The sequence below is a fragment of the Maylandia zebra genome, linkage group LG23 (genome assembly GCF_041146795.1).
Source record: "Maylandia zebra isolate NMK-2024a linkage group LG23, Mzebra_GT3a, whole genome shotgun sequence".
In the NCBI taxonomy this organism is placed as follows: Eukaryota; Metazoa; Chordata; class Actinopteri; order Cichliformes; family Cichlidae; genus Maylandia; species Maylandia zebra.
In genome coordinates, this window is record NC_135188.1 from 46,889,333 (window position 1) to 46,904,545 (window position 15,213).

General features: G+C 43.7%; 1 protein-coding gene across 6 annotated transcripts in view; it reads right to left on the reverse strand.

The window, feature by feature from the left end:
- The window catches only part of LOC101464986 (histone deacetylase 4), an 88,100-nt gene extending 80,291 nt beyond the window's left edge, over nucleotides 1-7,809 (reverse strand). For 2 of the 6 annotated variants that reach the window (XM_014413490.3, XM_004575191.3), the window contains exons 1-2: nucleotides 7,523-7,807; nucleotides 3,114-3,465 (exon numbers count right to left, since the gene is read on the reverse strand). In XM_014413490.3, coding sequence (XP_014268976.1) covers nucleotides 3,114-3,135 — 22 coding nt within the window. In that variant the 5' untranslated portion in view covers nucleotides 3,136-3,465; nucleotides 7,523-7,807. The other 4 variants (XM_004575193.3, XM_076880635.1, XM_014413489.3 and 1 more) reach the window with 4 other exon arrangements.
- Between the last annotated feature and the right edge of the window lie 7,404 nt (nucleotides 7,810-15,213).

A 15,213-nucleotide genomic window follows, 5' to 3' on the forward strand; every position in this document is an offset into this window, starting at 1 on the left:
GCTTGATTGGAAATAAGTGCAGAGCAGAAGAAAGTTGGCAGCTTTGGATCACACTGCACAACAAAGCTGTGGATCTGAAAGTCTCATTGTTCACCTCGAGAACACAGGCGCTGTTGTTTTAATTGTGACTCTAAATGAAAGTAATTGGCCTTAACGGTGATAGCGGCAGACAGTCTTAAAGACGCCTCTCCTGCATCTGCAGTTATTAGCAGAGAGATCTCCGGAGAGATTCCTCGCTCTGTAAATACTGCTGTCACACACATTTTCATGAGGGAAAAAAAAGAAACAGAAGGCTGACAAGGTCAGCGTCGCATTCCTTTAAAATGTCTCCTGGCTTGCCTCTCTCCATCTCTCTCTCCATCTCCCTCTTTGCGCCGGCATCCAACAAGTGCGTCTCGAAGCTGTCATTCAAACGAGACAAGCAACACCTCAAATTTGACGCCCACACTTGGCAGCGCTCTCGAGGGCCGGGATCGCCTCCTCTTGAAGGCTTTCCCGCCAGCAAACAAGACAGCGGGAAACAGCCGCTCAACAGGTATGAGTCGTAATCTCCGGGCCTCGCACAAAGAATCGCAGCTATTTCTGTGTCGGCGAGAGGTGAGCTAACAGGGGGCATCCCTCTGCACGCTTCCAGCGGAGGGGGGGTGAAGCACGCTGAGGATGCGAGAGGGAGCGGAGGGAAATTAAAAAGGGTTCATTTCATATTGTGACAGGAGCTGGTTAGTTTATCTTCTTCTATCAGCCCAGAACAGAGTGAAGCTTCCTGCCCTGGCTCCTGCTCACAGCTGGGCATTGATTCAATATCACTGTTTGCTTCGTTCTAACAGTCGCACTGACATCAAATAATGAGTGGTGTGTTATTTCAGAGGTTTTTGGAGGAAAAACAATAAATAAATAAATCAAGAGCAGCTATTGATCGTAAAAACCCCGTGAGCCTGCGTTACCTTTTCAGTTCCTTTACCGAAGCTGATTTTTCTTGTGGAGTTCAGCTACTCTCTGCTAAGCAGACGCGGTCTAATGAAAGATATTTTGGGAAGTGAATCTACACTCAAGAGCAAAAGGTGAGGATCGGTGTCTTGCAAGTCTCCAAAGTGCAATGTTAAATCAGCCCTTTAAGGCATCTGTAAACGTAACGAAATGAGCCGCTGCGTTTAACTTTATTAACGTCCTTTCACAGCCTTAACTTAAAGCTACCATAACTCGATTTGAAATGCTTACTTACCACTTTTAAAGCGTTGAAAGACCTTTCCCCGAATTATATCAACCACTCATTAACCCCTCAGGCGCCTGCGCGCTCACTTATGTTGTGCAAAAGCCTTGAGCCACCTCTGGTTTCTTTGTGTTTCGCTAGCAAAATGAGAAATAGGTGCAGTGACTTGTTGAAACACGCAAATATGCATGAAAATGCAGTTTCTAAGAGAAAAAGAGAGTTGGCTCTACTCTCAGGAGGAGTAAGGAGCTCTCAGCTTTCTTGCCTATATTTTGTCTATATTTGTGTTTTTCATGGATTCAACCAAAAATGGTGTGTTTTTGTTACAGGCTGCTAGTAACTGAACATGTTCAGGTGTGAGTCACTCTCACTGCTCAGTCATCCTCAAACAGAAACTGAAACTTATTTAAAAAACAAATAAAAACATACTTCTAGGCTCACAGGCCTACGTGCAATTAATGTAGTTACTGAATATTATTTGACACTTGTTATCTTCCGTTTGACACTTCCACTGTCATCATTTAACGTGTCACCTTGCATAAATTAGCAGTTATTAATGTCAAAATCGTTGCTTGGGATTAGCAGTTTATTAGCTTTGTCAGCTCAGCGGATGACAATGAGTTAATGTGTGTGTGTGTGTGTGTGTGTGTGTGTGTGTGTGTGTGTGCGCGCAAATATTGCACAGCTCTAATCCAAGTTTATAAAGGAAACACTTAGGGAAAAGGAAAGTGTGTGACCTCTCTGGCTGATCTATAGTCATCTTAAACAGCGTGCACATGTAAGGCCAAATATCCACTCTACCCTCTGTGATGTGCATCACATGTGGCGATGCTGCAGGACTGAGGACGCCGGCTGAGACTACGGCTCGCTCCGATCCCTCGGGGCCCAGCGGTTGCCCCAGCTGTGGTATTTATACTGCACACACTCCCAGGTGTATAAAGTAAACACAGCCGACGCTGTCAGGTACCGCGTCGGCCAGTGGCAGGAAGCTAACCTTTCTCATCCACCAGCTGGTCGCTAAATAATGTATCAGCTCGCGGAAGTGCAAGTGAAGGCTTCCAAAGCAGCGATCAGTCATCAACAAGGAAAAAGGGAGGCTCTTTTTACTAAGCTGATGCCGTGGACGTTTTTCTCTCGCCCCTCCGGAGCTCATTCATATTGAATCGAGCCCATTAACAGTTATAAGACCAGATTAAAATGCTTTATTGCATTTGAAGCGAGCCACGATCCGCCTCTGTTCACAATCAAAGCGTTCGCATACGCCAATATGGCAGATGTAGCAGCAGACAGATTTCCCTTAATGTGACGGCGCCGAAGGGGATACATTTTCATTAATCTGCACATGACAGGTAGTTTTTTAGGTCTCTAAAAATGGTTTTAAACAGCATCCTAGACACACCTACAATTCAGCCAGGCCCACTATAATCAAAAAGGATTGCTGTTTCCACCTGCAGGGTTTCTATTTGGTGGTGTGGAGGCGAGGCAGGCATCAGTCACATCACATATGACAATAAGTGGAAGGTACAAGAGGAGCTGGGTTGGGGGTGGGTTGCAAAGCGGCTTACAGGTGCAGTCTCTGTACTTCTGTATTTCTGAAACAACATTCACAGACTTTCTCTTTCTTTTTCTTCATGTATTAAAAGTATTTAAAGCTTTTCTCTGGTTTAATTCCTGTTCTGCTGCAAATACGTCGTGACTACAAGGCAGACTGATACATTAAACTCCTGGATAGTGAAGCAGCATCTGCATGCAGCTGTAGACTGTGGTATTTGTTTGTTTAACACAAGGGCAATATCAGCCGGACGCATGTGCCTGGCCTTTTACTCCTGTGAGAGTTAGAAGACTGAGCAGGCCCTTTCCACCCGGTGCATAACAGGTAAAAAGTGGTAGACAAACATCTTACCTTGGTGGCTGTGTGAAGTCATTGCTGCCAGGTCGGTCAGGCAGACGTCCACGCAGTACGGCGAGTGTGCACCCAGCTCGTCGTGTGAGCGTGTGTTCACTGAAGGACAGATGTCTGTGTGTGTTTGAGTTGAAGTACGGATGTGGTTTACAGGATGGTGATCAGGAGCCTGTTAGCCTGCCAGAGCTGGGAGGAGGAGGACAGTGTGGGTTTGAATGCGTGTTCAGGCTGATCCAACACTCAGGACGGTCAAACGGGAAACAGGAAGCAGACGTCCGGCAGCAGCCAATCTCCATTAGCTTATTGATCCGGCAACTCCAATCAGAGTGGCAACTCGCTGTTTAGCACCAACCTGTGGGAGGATGAAAAGGACAATGTTTTATTTAAACGCTTCACGTAAGAGAGAGCAAAGGAGAGACACCAGCTGGCCTGTCACAGGTCGGTGCTGTGTGTATGCTGCTCCATAAGAATAAATAGGAAACCTTTTTTGCAGGAGACACTACAGCAGAAAGATGCTGTTCACATGGTTTGCACTCCCAGGACCGTGCAGCACACGCAGCATAACAGCTGAGCACACGGAACTGCATTAGCAGAAAGTTAAGAAGCAATTTCCCCATGATATCGTTTCCAAACAGCGCCGATGTACTGTAGCTACATGGACACGGTATTTTTATACAGCATATGAACCGAGGATGTCAAAGTGGGCGGGACCAGTGAAGCTCTCCTTTCTGTCACTTTAAAGTTTAACTAAACATTTAACCCCTCAGACATTTCATTCAAAGAAAACGAGCCGATTTCAACGGCACGTTTCATGTTTTTTTTACATCATAAAGTAATTCTGCTTTAAAAAATGAAAGAAATCTGCCAGCACTGCTCTTCACGGCCAAATTGTAAGAAATTAATGTGTAAAATGACAGAAAAGGTTCTGTTAGCTCAACGCCAAGACTTTCAAGAAATTATAAGACAAAAGGTTTTTGCTAATACACAGAAAATATCCTGGGTTTTCTTTTTCATTAGTGTTTTTTTTACTGTGAATCTTTTTAAAAAATCATAAATTTCTAAATTAGCAAAAAACCCAAAAACATTTCTGTCATTTCACTGTTTATCTATTACTTCTTTACTTTAGCGGAGCATGAATGTGTCATGAAACGCTGTGTGGCAGGCAGGAGATGAGGACTCAAAGCGCAGGACTCACAGACTCAGGGGGTGAACTCAAAATCACAGCTTTATTTGCTGGTCACAGAAAAACGAGCAAACTAAGCTAAACTGGGGAAACAATGACCTAAAACTCACACAGACACAGGGCGATCCACACAGCAAGAGGGTCGACACGACACTGACTCAGAGAAACAGGGTTTAAATACACTGGGAAGTAACGAGGGGGATGAGACACAGAAGGAGGGGACAGCTGGGAGAAATCAGAACTGACGAGACAAGGGAGCAAAGTAGGATACACTCACATGAGACACAGACCTTCAAAGTAAAACAGGAATTAGCACAGACGCAAACTAGACTAGAGGAGACAGAGGAGCTAAGAAACACAGACAACACCAACAACAAAGAGACACAGAGGGCAGCTACTAAATACTCAGAGAACTAAACAGAATACAAGAAAACCAAACTAAGACACAACACTAAAGAACAAGCTGGGACAACAAAGAGAACTAAGAACAGAATACACAAGAAACTCAAAACACTGGGTCACTGACCCAGGACCGTGACAGAATGATTGCAGGGGAAGCTCTTTATAAGCTGTAAAACTTATTAAAGTCTTTGGCGGGTCTATTGTGGGCCCCGGGCCTTACGTTTGACACCCCTGATATGAACAAAGCAGGAGCGGTCCCTAAAAATCCAGTATCAGCCAAGCTCTAGTACTCTATTCGATCCAGATATTACAGACAGTTATATAAGCCGTGATATTTACTGTATTGTTATCAGGTCTGTACACAAGATGACTGCAAGGACTGCTGCTAGTATCAAAAACAACACGTGCATCCTTTAAATGCCTCTCACTCGCAGTTATTTACAGCGCTGATCTTATAGTGATGCGCCAGCTGCTGACTGAGGACATATCACTTACATTACAGACAGATTTAGCTTGGTCATCTATAATTGTTGCTATAACTCTAGCAACATGCGTTTGTAAGTAGAAGTCATGAGTTAACTACAGCTAGTAAAGCATCTTTTAGGTCTTTTATTGCATAACAACAGATTGAGGCCCAAAAATAGCCAACGCAGGTTTGCACAATTAATCCTTTCTCATACTTGCAAACAAATCAGCTGGTTAATGAACTAATGGTTTCACTTTGTAAGCAGTCTTAATAAGAATAAACAACTTTCACAATACTGGAAAGTCTTCTGGCTGCAGGGATACAAAATCCATCTTAACGCGGATTTGCAAACATTTCCAACCTTAGCAAATCATCAAATCCTGCTCCTAGAAATGCACCGGTGAGTTTTCAGAGTAAAATACAGAGTTCCAAGAAGTCAACGCAACCCCGGGTTCAATGATACACTGCGAGGAGCTGTAAACCAATCAGGCAATAAATAGCTTTTCCTTGAGATAGCGTCTTTTTGACTGAGGCGCACTGGGGATTTCACAAAACTCCCCAGTAGGATGCACTGCGTTCACGGCAGAAATTGGTGGAAAGATCCCATTAAAAAGCAAAAGAGACAATGATTCTGTTATTTGCCTGGCAGGAGGCTCTTCTTTGTTTTTTGGGAGGTAACTGATTTGTCTTCTTGTTGCTTCTGGAAATATACGATTGTTCTTTTCTTTGTTTACGGAGAGTGGCCTGGATTCCTTGGGCCCGGAGCACCGGTGTCAGATGTAATAACAGCTCAGCCCTAAAGTATCAAGTCGACTTTACTACTAGTACAAAATTCAAGGGGCCAGACTGCCCGGGGGTGAGGTTGAAAGATTTGGCCGCGGAGACACGAGGGGGTATGGGGGCAGCGCCCTTGTGTGTGTGTGTTTGCAGAGATCTCAACCGTCCTCTGAAGCAGGATGGGATGTGCATGCGAGTGTGTGTGTATGCATTAAAAGGAAAGGAGTGGGGGTAAGGGGGGACTCTCAAGACAAGAGGGCCAGACACTGCAGCCGCAGGACAAATTGGCCCCCCCAAACCAAAAAAAAGTCGGTCACTGCACAGCTCACGCACACTTGCGCTTTGTGATGGAAAAGCAAAGCAAGGATTGGTGGAGGGAGGGCACAGGCAGGCAGGGTAGGGTGGGGGGGCTGTGTGTGTCATGCTGACACTCCAGGGGGGCTTCATGCAACACCAATCCCCCCGGGGCATCTCATCTGTCTCGGGAGGGGTACTCATATGTGTGTGTGTGCGTGTATCCCATAGGCCATTGTCCCTAAAAATGAGCTTGCTTGATGCAGGGTGACAGATCTGGGGAGACAAGCCCTGAAGCCCAAAGTGAGCAAAGAGTGAAAAAAAACAGAGTGATGCTTCAAAATGACACCAGTATTAGCAAAAGAGAACGCATGTAAGATAAAAATAACCCTCAAAAGAAATTTAATATGCACATCACAGCTACAGATGACAGCCACAAGCGCACAAAAAGGTGGGTACACACAGTTCCTCCCCCTTTCAGCCCAAACCCAAACTCTCAAACACGACAAACGGCTTCATTCACCTTCCCAAACTAACGTTTCCCCATAAGAACTATTTCGTGCGGAAGGCGACACTTTGAATCGGCCCCTAACGCGTTGCTTTGATGTCGCTTTAACGGCTCCGTACGCCCCCATTCACAAAAAAACAGAAAGATTGACGCATGCAGAGAATTACCACCGCCCATCCCGAACCATTCACACACACTCACACACACTCACGCGGGCCCCTACCTTCATTTCAAGCAATTTTTCCCTTCCTCGCCATTAGCACGGGGAAAAGCGACAAAATGCGCACGAGCTCAGTGTTTTATCGCGTTAGAGTCTTTGGCTCTATAAATAGCTCAGCAACAATCGGCATAATAAACACCGCCTGCCCCCCCCCCCCCCCCCCCCCCCCCCACACACACACACACACACACACATACACTCCTCCTGCCTCTCCCCCCTTCTCCCCTTGTTGCCAACACACTTCCCGCCCGCAAATAGTGCAATAAACCCGTGAAGGATATTTTGTAGCTAAATCGTTACAAGTCGCAAAAAGAAAAGAAAAGAAAAAAATAATAATTTCTACCAGGATTCAGATGTGACTCAGACTCCGAGGGGAGTCGTTTAAAACGTTCAATCGCAAGCGAGAGGGCGAAAGCGAAGATGAGCGGAGTGAAAACTTCAGCCGGACATGGTTTTTCATGAAGCCTGCCCGTGCATCGCATCCCTGCCTTGGATATCAACATCAAAGCGAGGCTACACATTCAGCCACAGCGGCCACAGGCACACCAAAACAGCTCACCTATACACGGGCCGGGAGGAGGCCAGTCGTCCCAGCATGTGTCCCAAAGCGGCTGGCCTTTCTTAAAAAAAAAAAAAGAAAAAAATCTCTCCCATGTTAGCACTCCGAGGCTTTTTTCTCCTCTTTTCCTCAACGCAGGAGGAGGGGAAGAAAAAAATCATCTCCTGACAGATTCCGCCATACTGGATTTTTGTTACAGCCCCAGCGTCACATGGAGCGCCCCTGCATTCACCAGAGGCGGGGTCAGGCTGATGAAAATGTGATCATCTACGAGCAGACAGCGTGGTATATGTGTGTGTGTCTGTGTGTGTCTCTGTATGTGTGTGTGGCAGGTTGGATAAATGCTTGTGATTATGGCCGAGGAAAAGAACTTTTTCTGGGGCGTGTCCTGTATTGTAATATCCGTGCATGCGGTTCCCCGAGCGTCACATACACGCATTACCATGTTTTTATAACTTTGCAGCTTTATGAGCCAGCTATAGATGTGCATGCACACACTTTCCACTTTTACTGCGTTTTTATGGAATCACGGGATCATTATCCCCTTCCTGTAGTGCACTATAATTAGACACTATTGCAGTTTGTTGCATCCCCCCTAAAAATATTGCTTTTAAATGTTGGGATTTATTATCCTTTATTTTATTATTACTATCCTGAGGCACCTATGCTACCTTATGGCATTTATCGTGATGGTCTGCTCCACGTGATCACAGCTATATATAGCCTGCACATCTTCAGGCCAAACGTTTATGTGTTTATGTGGATGACGACATGTGCATAGACATATGTGCGTACGTATCTATGTTTAGTTATATATGGGCATGTGTGTGTGTTTAATTTTATGCACGGTGAGGAAGCATTGCCATCATTTTGTGATGCTTGCATAATGGCAATAAAGAGTCTTGGATCTTTCATTTTTCTGGGTTGTGATCATTAATCTGCTCTTTCGTGTTCTGCTGATTGACTTCTATAAATGACTTTTTCTAATAACCTTATCTTAGTTTATAGAAGCTTTATCTGCCTTAGTGTCATTACTACACTCCAAGAAGGTTCTAGTAGTAGCAGTACTGCAGTGCTATTGCAGTAGGCCAATAGAGTTTTAAACTGGTATCTGAGCACTTATGTAAAAGCAATACTTGTTGCTGCAACAGAACAAGAAAGAGCTTGAAGAACACTGATGTCAGTCTGTAGACTAAGTTCCAGTCAGTGTACTGACATCAAAAGCAGAAAGAGACCAAATCCTCAACAGTAACCGAACATTTCATAATGCGTCATTAATCTATTTATGTTGTAATTACTATGTGACAGCAGTTTTCTGCCTGTAATGCAATATTTCTAGCCTTACTTCAGTTGCTCAGCGGCAGCAAAATGGAACAAACATTTTTATCCAATTCCTGTGCATTGCAACATGAAACGCCCTCCATGCTGCCTGCTCTAATCCAATATGCTTTTATTTCCATTACTCTGTATTTGATTGTGCATCTCAGCAGCCACCCACAGGCAAACCTGCAACACTACTGCCTGCCTCAGCTGACTCAATTACTGTAATATGCTAACCAGTCTCTATATAGGCTACATCTGAGGGCGGAGACAGCGTTATTATTCACCCAGTGTGAGTAGACTACAGAGCTCTGCTATGATTTCAGTCTGCTCTAATAACCCTGAGGCTGCTCCGGTGGCTCGCTGAAGTCTGCGGAGACGCTTTGGAAAGATTTGATTCTGAAGTTGTTATTCAGGAAAGGAAAGAAGCTCATTTTTTATTTTCATGAACATTGCTCCAACACAAATATTTTCAATATATTTGAAGGAGAAATGTTGATTCTAAATTTTCTAAACTTGTCTCCCAGGCTGTCATGTGACGTGCGATAATTTTAGCCGTCACATCAAGCAACTAAGCCATTATTTATCTAGTATGTAGATGTTTTAGCATCTTTGATTTGAATTTTCCCAACATGACTGAACTGTCAATATGTGGGTCAAGTTAAAATCTAACCCTACCTCCAGGTTTTATATGGCTCCAGGCTTCATCAGTAAAGCACCTGTTCTAAACTTTTTTACCCATTACCGTGAAGAACTACACTCATCGGCCACTTATTGCCATGTACACCTGTTCAACTGCTTGTCAGCACAAATGTTTTATCAGCCAATCACATGGCAGCAACTTCACAGAAGATAATGCACAGCGGCTGGGACCTTAAAGCACACGGCTACTGCAGCAGAAGACCACACAGGCTGCCACTACTGTCAGCTAAGAACTGGAAACTGAGGCTTCATTTCACACAGGCTCACCAAAAGTGCACAAATTAAAGACTGAAAAAAGTTCTTTATTTCTGCTGTGACAGGTGGTAGGGTCACAATTTGGCAAAGATTAACATGAAAGCATCTATGCTGCATCAACAGTTCAGGCTGATGCTGCAGTAATGGTGTGGGGACATTTTCTTGGCACACTTTGGGTCTCTTACTATCAACTAGGGATAATTTAAACGTCACAGCCTACCTGAGTATTGTTCCTACCGTGTCACACCTTTGTAACCACAGTGTTGTGACTGTTACACAATATATGTTAAATGTGTTAAATTACTCTACCTTTTATTACTTTTACCTAAGCTCAATTATAGTTTCGTTCCAACTAACAGGCTTTTCAGATAGGGCTACTTTTATTTAACACATTCCTTCTTCCTCTTTCAGTTTATTTGCACCATTTATAAATTTAAAGTACTTTTAATATTGGCTATTTGGCTAGCATTAACAGTTAGCCTACTTTTACCTTAGCCCGCTATTTAATGCGTTTGTTTGTTTTTTGTTGAATTATTCACCTGTTACATTTTCAAACATAATTAATTAACAGTTGCAAATTTCAGTCTTTCACTCCTTTTAGGTAATTCAGTTGATTATGTGTATAATTTACACACAATCAACTACTTTAGACATGTTCTTCTAGCTGGCCTGCTATTTAGCATGCAATATTTTTATCTAATATTAGCGTAACTATTTTAGCAAACATACACAAAATTTGTCACATGCTTTAAATTATTATGTATTTTTCTATTTTATCTCCAAGTAATTTATAATAATTCAGAATTAGTCCTCGCCTTGCTCAAAGGCACCTCAGCTGGGGCAGATGCTTAATTGCCCCAGCTGACCTTCTCTTTCTCACTGTCAAGGTTTTCACTGCCGTCAGAAGACCTTCTTTATTAGTTTTAACTCGGGCCAGCTTTGTGCTGCTCCACTACGACTTGCATTTATTAATCAAGGTCGCTCCTCCTTTGCAGCAGGCCCCTGAGGGACAGCTGTATCCATAGCAACAAAAGATGATCATTTAGGGATGAGCTAGGGAGTTTCAGTTACGTAAGGCAGTCGGACTTGGAGGCATCTCTGATATGCTCGTGTAAGGTCTTTGGAGCTGTTGACCTTCTTTCTCTTTATGTATGCAGACATAAGATACATTTACCATCTAATTACAGAACTTAGACATGACTTTCCAGTTTAATTAATATCTTTCAGGGCCAACTGCAAAATCATACCTTTCTCTACGATATAAAAAATAAATAGAAAATAGAAAGGCAACTACCAAAAGTTAGTCAAGTTAAGAGTGAAAAATAATGCTAATGGCTGGTCTGACTAAACGTTTGTATCACATGACAGTCTATCCAGTAGTTTATTACTTTTGTCTTGAGCAAAATGACACATTTTGTTTGTAGCTGAGCAAATGCAACGAATAAACAGCTGTAAAAGCTGTGTTAATAAGAAGAATCATGGCTCTCGGTATATTTGGAAGGTAATATGCCCTCATTGTCTCATGCTCTGCACAAAAGCACAGAGTTTATACTCGTGTTGTCAGGGAGCACAAATTGCTCTTGGACATCTGCATCTGTATTGTTTGTGTACAAGCTTTTGCTGACGCAGACATGCATAAAACAGTCAAAAGTGCGTGTACGAGCAAGTGTGTGAGTGCGTCCAGGGCAATGATGTCAAAGCAGGGATTAGATTGGCTTATATTGCCCAGAGCAGCACATTTGCAATTCAGCGAACACACTCGAGTTGCCAAATCACTGATTGTGTTAACTGTTTTGCATCCAGGGGAGCAGCCATCACCTCCTTCCACTTTAGAGTTTAGGTCATGAGTGCTTCTTTGGAGCATGATGTGTTTAAAAGCATCGGTCCAAAGAACCTTACATGGTTCTGGCTAAAAACACAGATCCTGAGTAATGTTGTTCCAAAAATACACCATGTTTTTTGGCCAGAGGCTGGGAAGAGGAGTAGTAATCAGGCTAGAAAGTCAACAGGCTGGTGAGCGTGCAGGGCCTGCGCAAACCTCGGCTGTGCTACCACAGCAGACACATCACACACGGGCTGTAGACCAGACCACTTGCAGTGCACACACAACTGGCTGTTAGTGGTTTGTGAAGGGAAGCCGTCGTCTCACCCAGCGCGGTCCCACATGAGTCAGTCGCAGCGTGCAGACAAAGCTCGCAGACCTCAGTGTCATAAAGAACCTCGGCAGCCATGGAGAAAGCGCTTCTGAACATCTTCACACCGCATTTGGCAGCGTGTGATCGGCCTGCGCAGCCACAACTTCTAACGTATCGGTGGAATTATGGCGTTTGCAACTTTTTCTCTGTGTGTTAGGTTGCGTGCGTGTAGAAAAAAAAAACATCAGGCCCTTCCAGGTTTCCTTGAAACAGGAGTGTTTAAGAGAGAAAAGAGAGCAAATGAAGCCATAAAGAGTTCTTGTTAAAAAGAAGCAGAGCCGAGGCTTCTTACAGTCGAGCCAGTTAGTCTAAAAGTTTCCATCAAAGCCCCGCTGAGCTGCATGGAGTAATTACTTCTCACACAGCAACAGCTCCCAGGCCTTATTACTGATACTGTTTTTATGTGCGTGTGCATGTGTGTAAAAGGTGCATGTACTGCACGCGCTCACTCGTGACAGACGAATATGCCTCCATGTCCCATTCAGGCAGAGTGTGCGTTTCCATGTGTGTGCCTATAAAGTAATAGCACCCCAGATTGTCCTGCTTTTTACACATAAACCAGCTTGCTGGGGCGATAAACTGAGAAATGTTGTTCTGACGGGTCGCTCTCGGTCTTAGCTGTCCTGATGACGGCAGAGGGGAGCCCACCCAACATGATGTTCCAGAGCATCTGGGTGTTAAAAAACCAAAAAGCAGACTTAAAAGCCTTTCTGAAGAGCACTCCTAGCAAGAAGAAAAACAAATCAGGCCATCTATTGGCACAGTTCCCAGTTCACAAGATAAATCTGAGATATTGTGAGAATCAATAAAGTAACTGGTCTGATCATTTTTGGCTTTTTGGTGGTTTCAAATTGGAGCCTTTGACTAATTCTTCTGACGTGAGGTCAAATTGACTTATTTTCCTACTGAGCAGCAGCGCTCATTAGCGATCCACATCATTTTCATAAGCAGTCCATGACATATGAGCTGTAGAAATGCCTGCCTTCTCTTGAACATGATAGAACCACTGTGTCGTTTTGTTTCATGCTGGCATGCTTAACAGGCAAACTCATCATGGTGAGCATGTTAGGATGGAGTGGAAATGGGCTGCTATATACGCTCACTGACCACTTATTTAGCTCCACTTGCTCCGCTGTTTATTAGCAGCGGTGTCGAATCAGCCAATCGCATGCCAGCAACTCCATGCATGTGGGCATATAGACATGATCAAAACAATCTGCTGAAGTTCAAAGTGAGAGTCAGAGTGGGGAACAAAAGTGATTTTTACATTACTTTTAATGCGATATGCTTGACATTTTATACATGGCTTTGTTTTTGTGAACCTACATCCATTCCCAGTGTACAGTCACATTTATCTCAATGTGCAGGTTTTTGGACAGGAGGGGGAACCCAAAGAGCCCAAAGGAAACTGACTTGGGCATAGCAAGAACATGCAAACTCCACGGCAAAAGGTCCCAGCCCACGAAGAGAGAGATTAAAACCCACAACCTTCCTGCCGCGGCGCCTCCGTAGGCTCTTACGTTTGCTTTTTTGAAAAGCAAATGATGTCTAAACACTACATTTCCATCTGAACTGTAGTGAAGTGGGAGCATGAAGCAAACTGTGTGTCCAGCAGTTCACGTAGCCGTATGCTTTCCACCGCTGGTGACGTTTCACCTTGAAACCACAACCAAATATCCTGCCCCCCGGCGAACAGGAGCTTGTGGAAAATCTGTCTGTAACCTCGAAACATGTGCTAGTAGCGGCGAGAACACAGGCAAGGCTGCAGAAAGTTTCTTTGCAGCTTATGATTGATGTTTCAGTGAACAACCTGAGACTTCATCGCATGTTTTTTTGAGGTCATGTGCTATTTCCTGTTGCTCCTGACCAAAGACTGTATAAACAGTCTAGCAGTAAGCCTGTATATCCACCATCCCAGACTTTATTCAGTTGTATTGTCAGTATTTTCATTTAAGGACCACATGGGATTGAGAAACTGCTAAGCCTCAAAGAATTTCTACCTGCTCTTTTAAAAGGGGAAAAAATCAGTAGTTGCCATATTTTGGTATGAGAATGCATTAATTTGATTACACTGGAAAATATCACCTCTTGGAAGAGCATTTGCATCATCCTTCCAAAAACAGATGTCAAGCAGCTGCACTAAAAACGTCCAAAAATGGGATTCATATTGCCAATTTAATCTGACAGCGTTAGAAGAAGCACATAACCAAAGATTATGCACGTAGGAGTCGAATGAAGTTCTTTTTATTGGCCTGACAGACCGAAAAAAGAAAAGAGAAAACAGCAAAAATGGATTTGAGAAATAAAGCAGCTCCGACTGGCGTTGTAACTAATGTCATCGAACTTTCCAGGGAGAGAAAGCCTCTTCCAGCGTTAGTCATAACCCAACAGAGAGTTTATAAATCTCTCGCCTGCTGCAGCTTTAAAACGTCTAAATAACGTACACCCTGATATTTCCACATCTCGCCACCACATCATGAGATGGCTGTATTTTTCCAGGAGAAAGCTTGAACACGGAGGGCCCGGGCAGCCAGTAAAACTTATTTGGGCATGCAGTCGCCGAGTCCTGCCAGCAGCATATAGCAAAAGACATAAAACTCCAACCGAAAGCCTGATGTAGACAAACTGTGCTAAGTGTTCATAAAATATCTCCAGCCAGGGAATGTTTGATGGAGGGATTAAGGACGGGAGAGAGGAGCTCCTTTTAAAATGAGCAGACCTGCTTCGAATGCTTTTCCTGTGGTGTTATTGCATTCTGACATATGCCTTCTGTTTTAATCACAGATAGAAAAGGGAGCTTCCAATAATTCCCAAAGCGCACGGAGGTCAGAGGTCAGGCTCAGCGTACGTGAAGCTGATGGGAATTGGGCCTTGTACTTCTTCTCTATGGCACCTCTTTTAGGTTTGAAGGCTCAAAAGCAGGGAAGCCAATCGCATTTTACATAGTAGGCCACATATAACCCACCTTGATCTCAAGTGGGCTGAAGTGGTGAAACTGCCCTTTCAGTCAGTGTAAAGAGATTTAACTACACATTAAATGCCAGAGATATCTTAATATAAGAAAAGGAAGTGTAATTTCAACAGCATGTCTCAGTTTTTCCACACGATAAAGAAATGTTGCTTCAGGTAATGAAATAAATCTGCCAGCATGACTCTTTGGGTATACAGTGTGAGAAATAAATGTGTAAAATTACAGAAAAAGTTCTAGTATCTCACTGC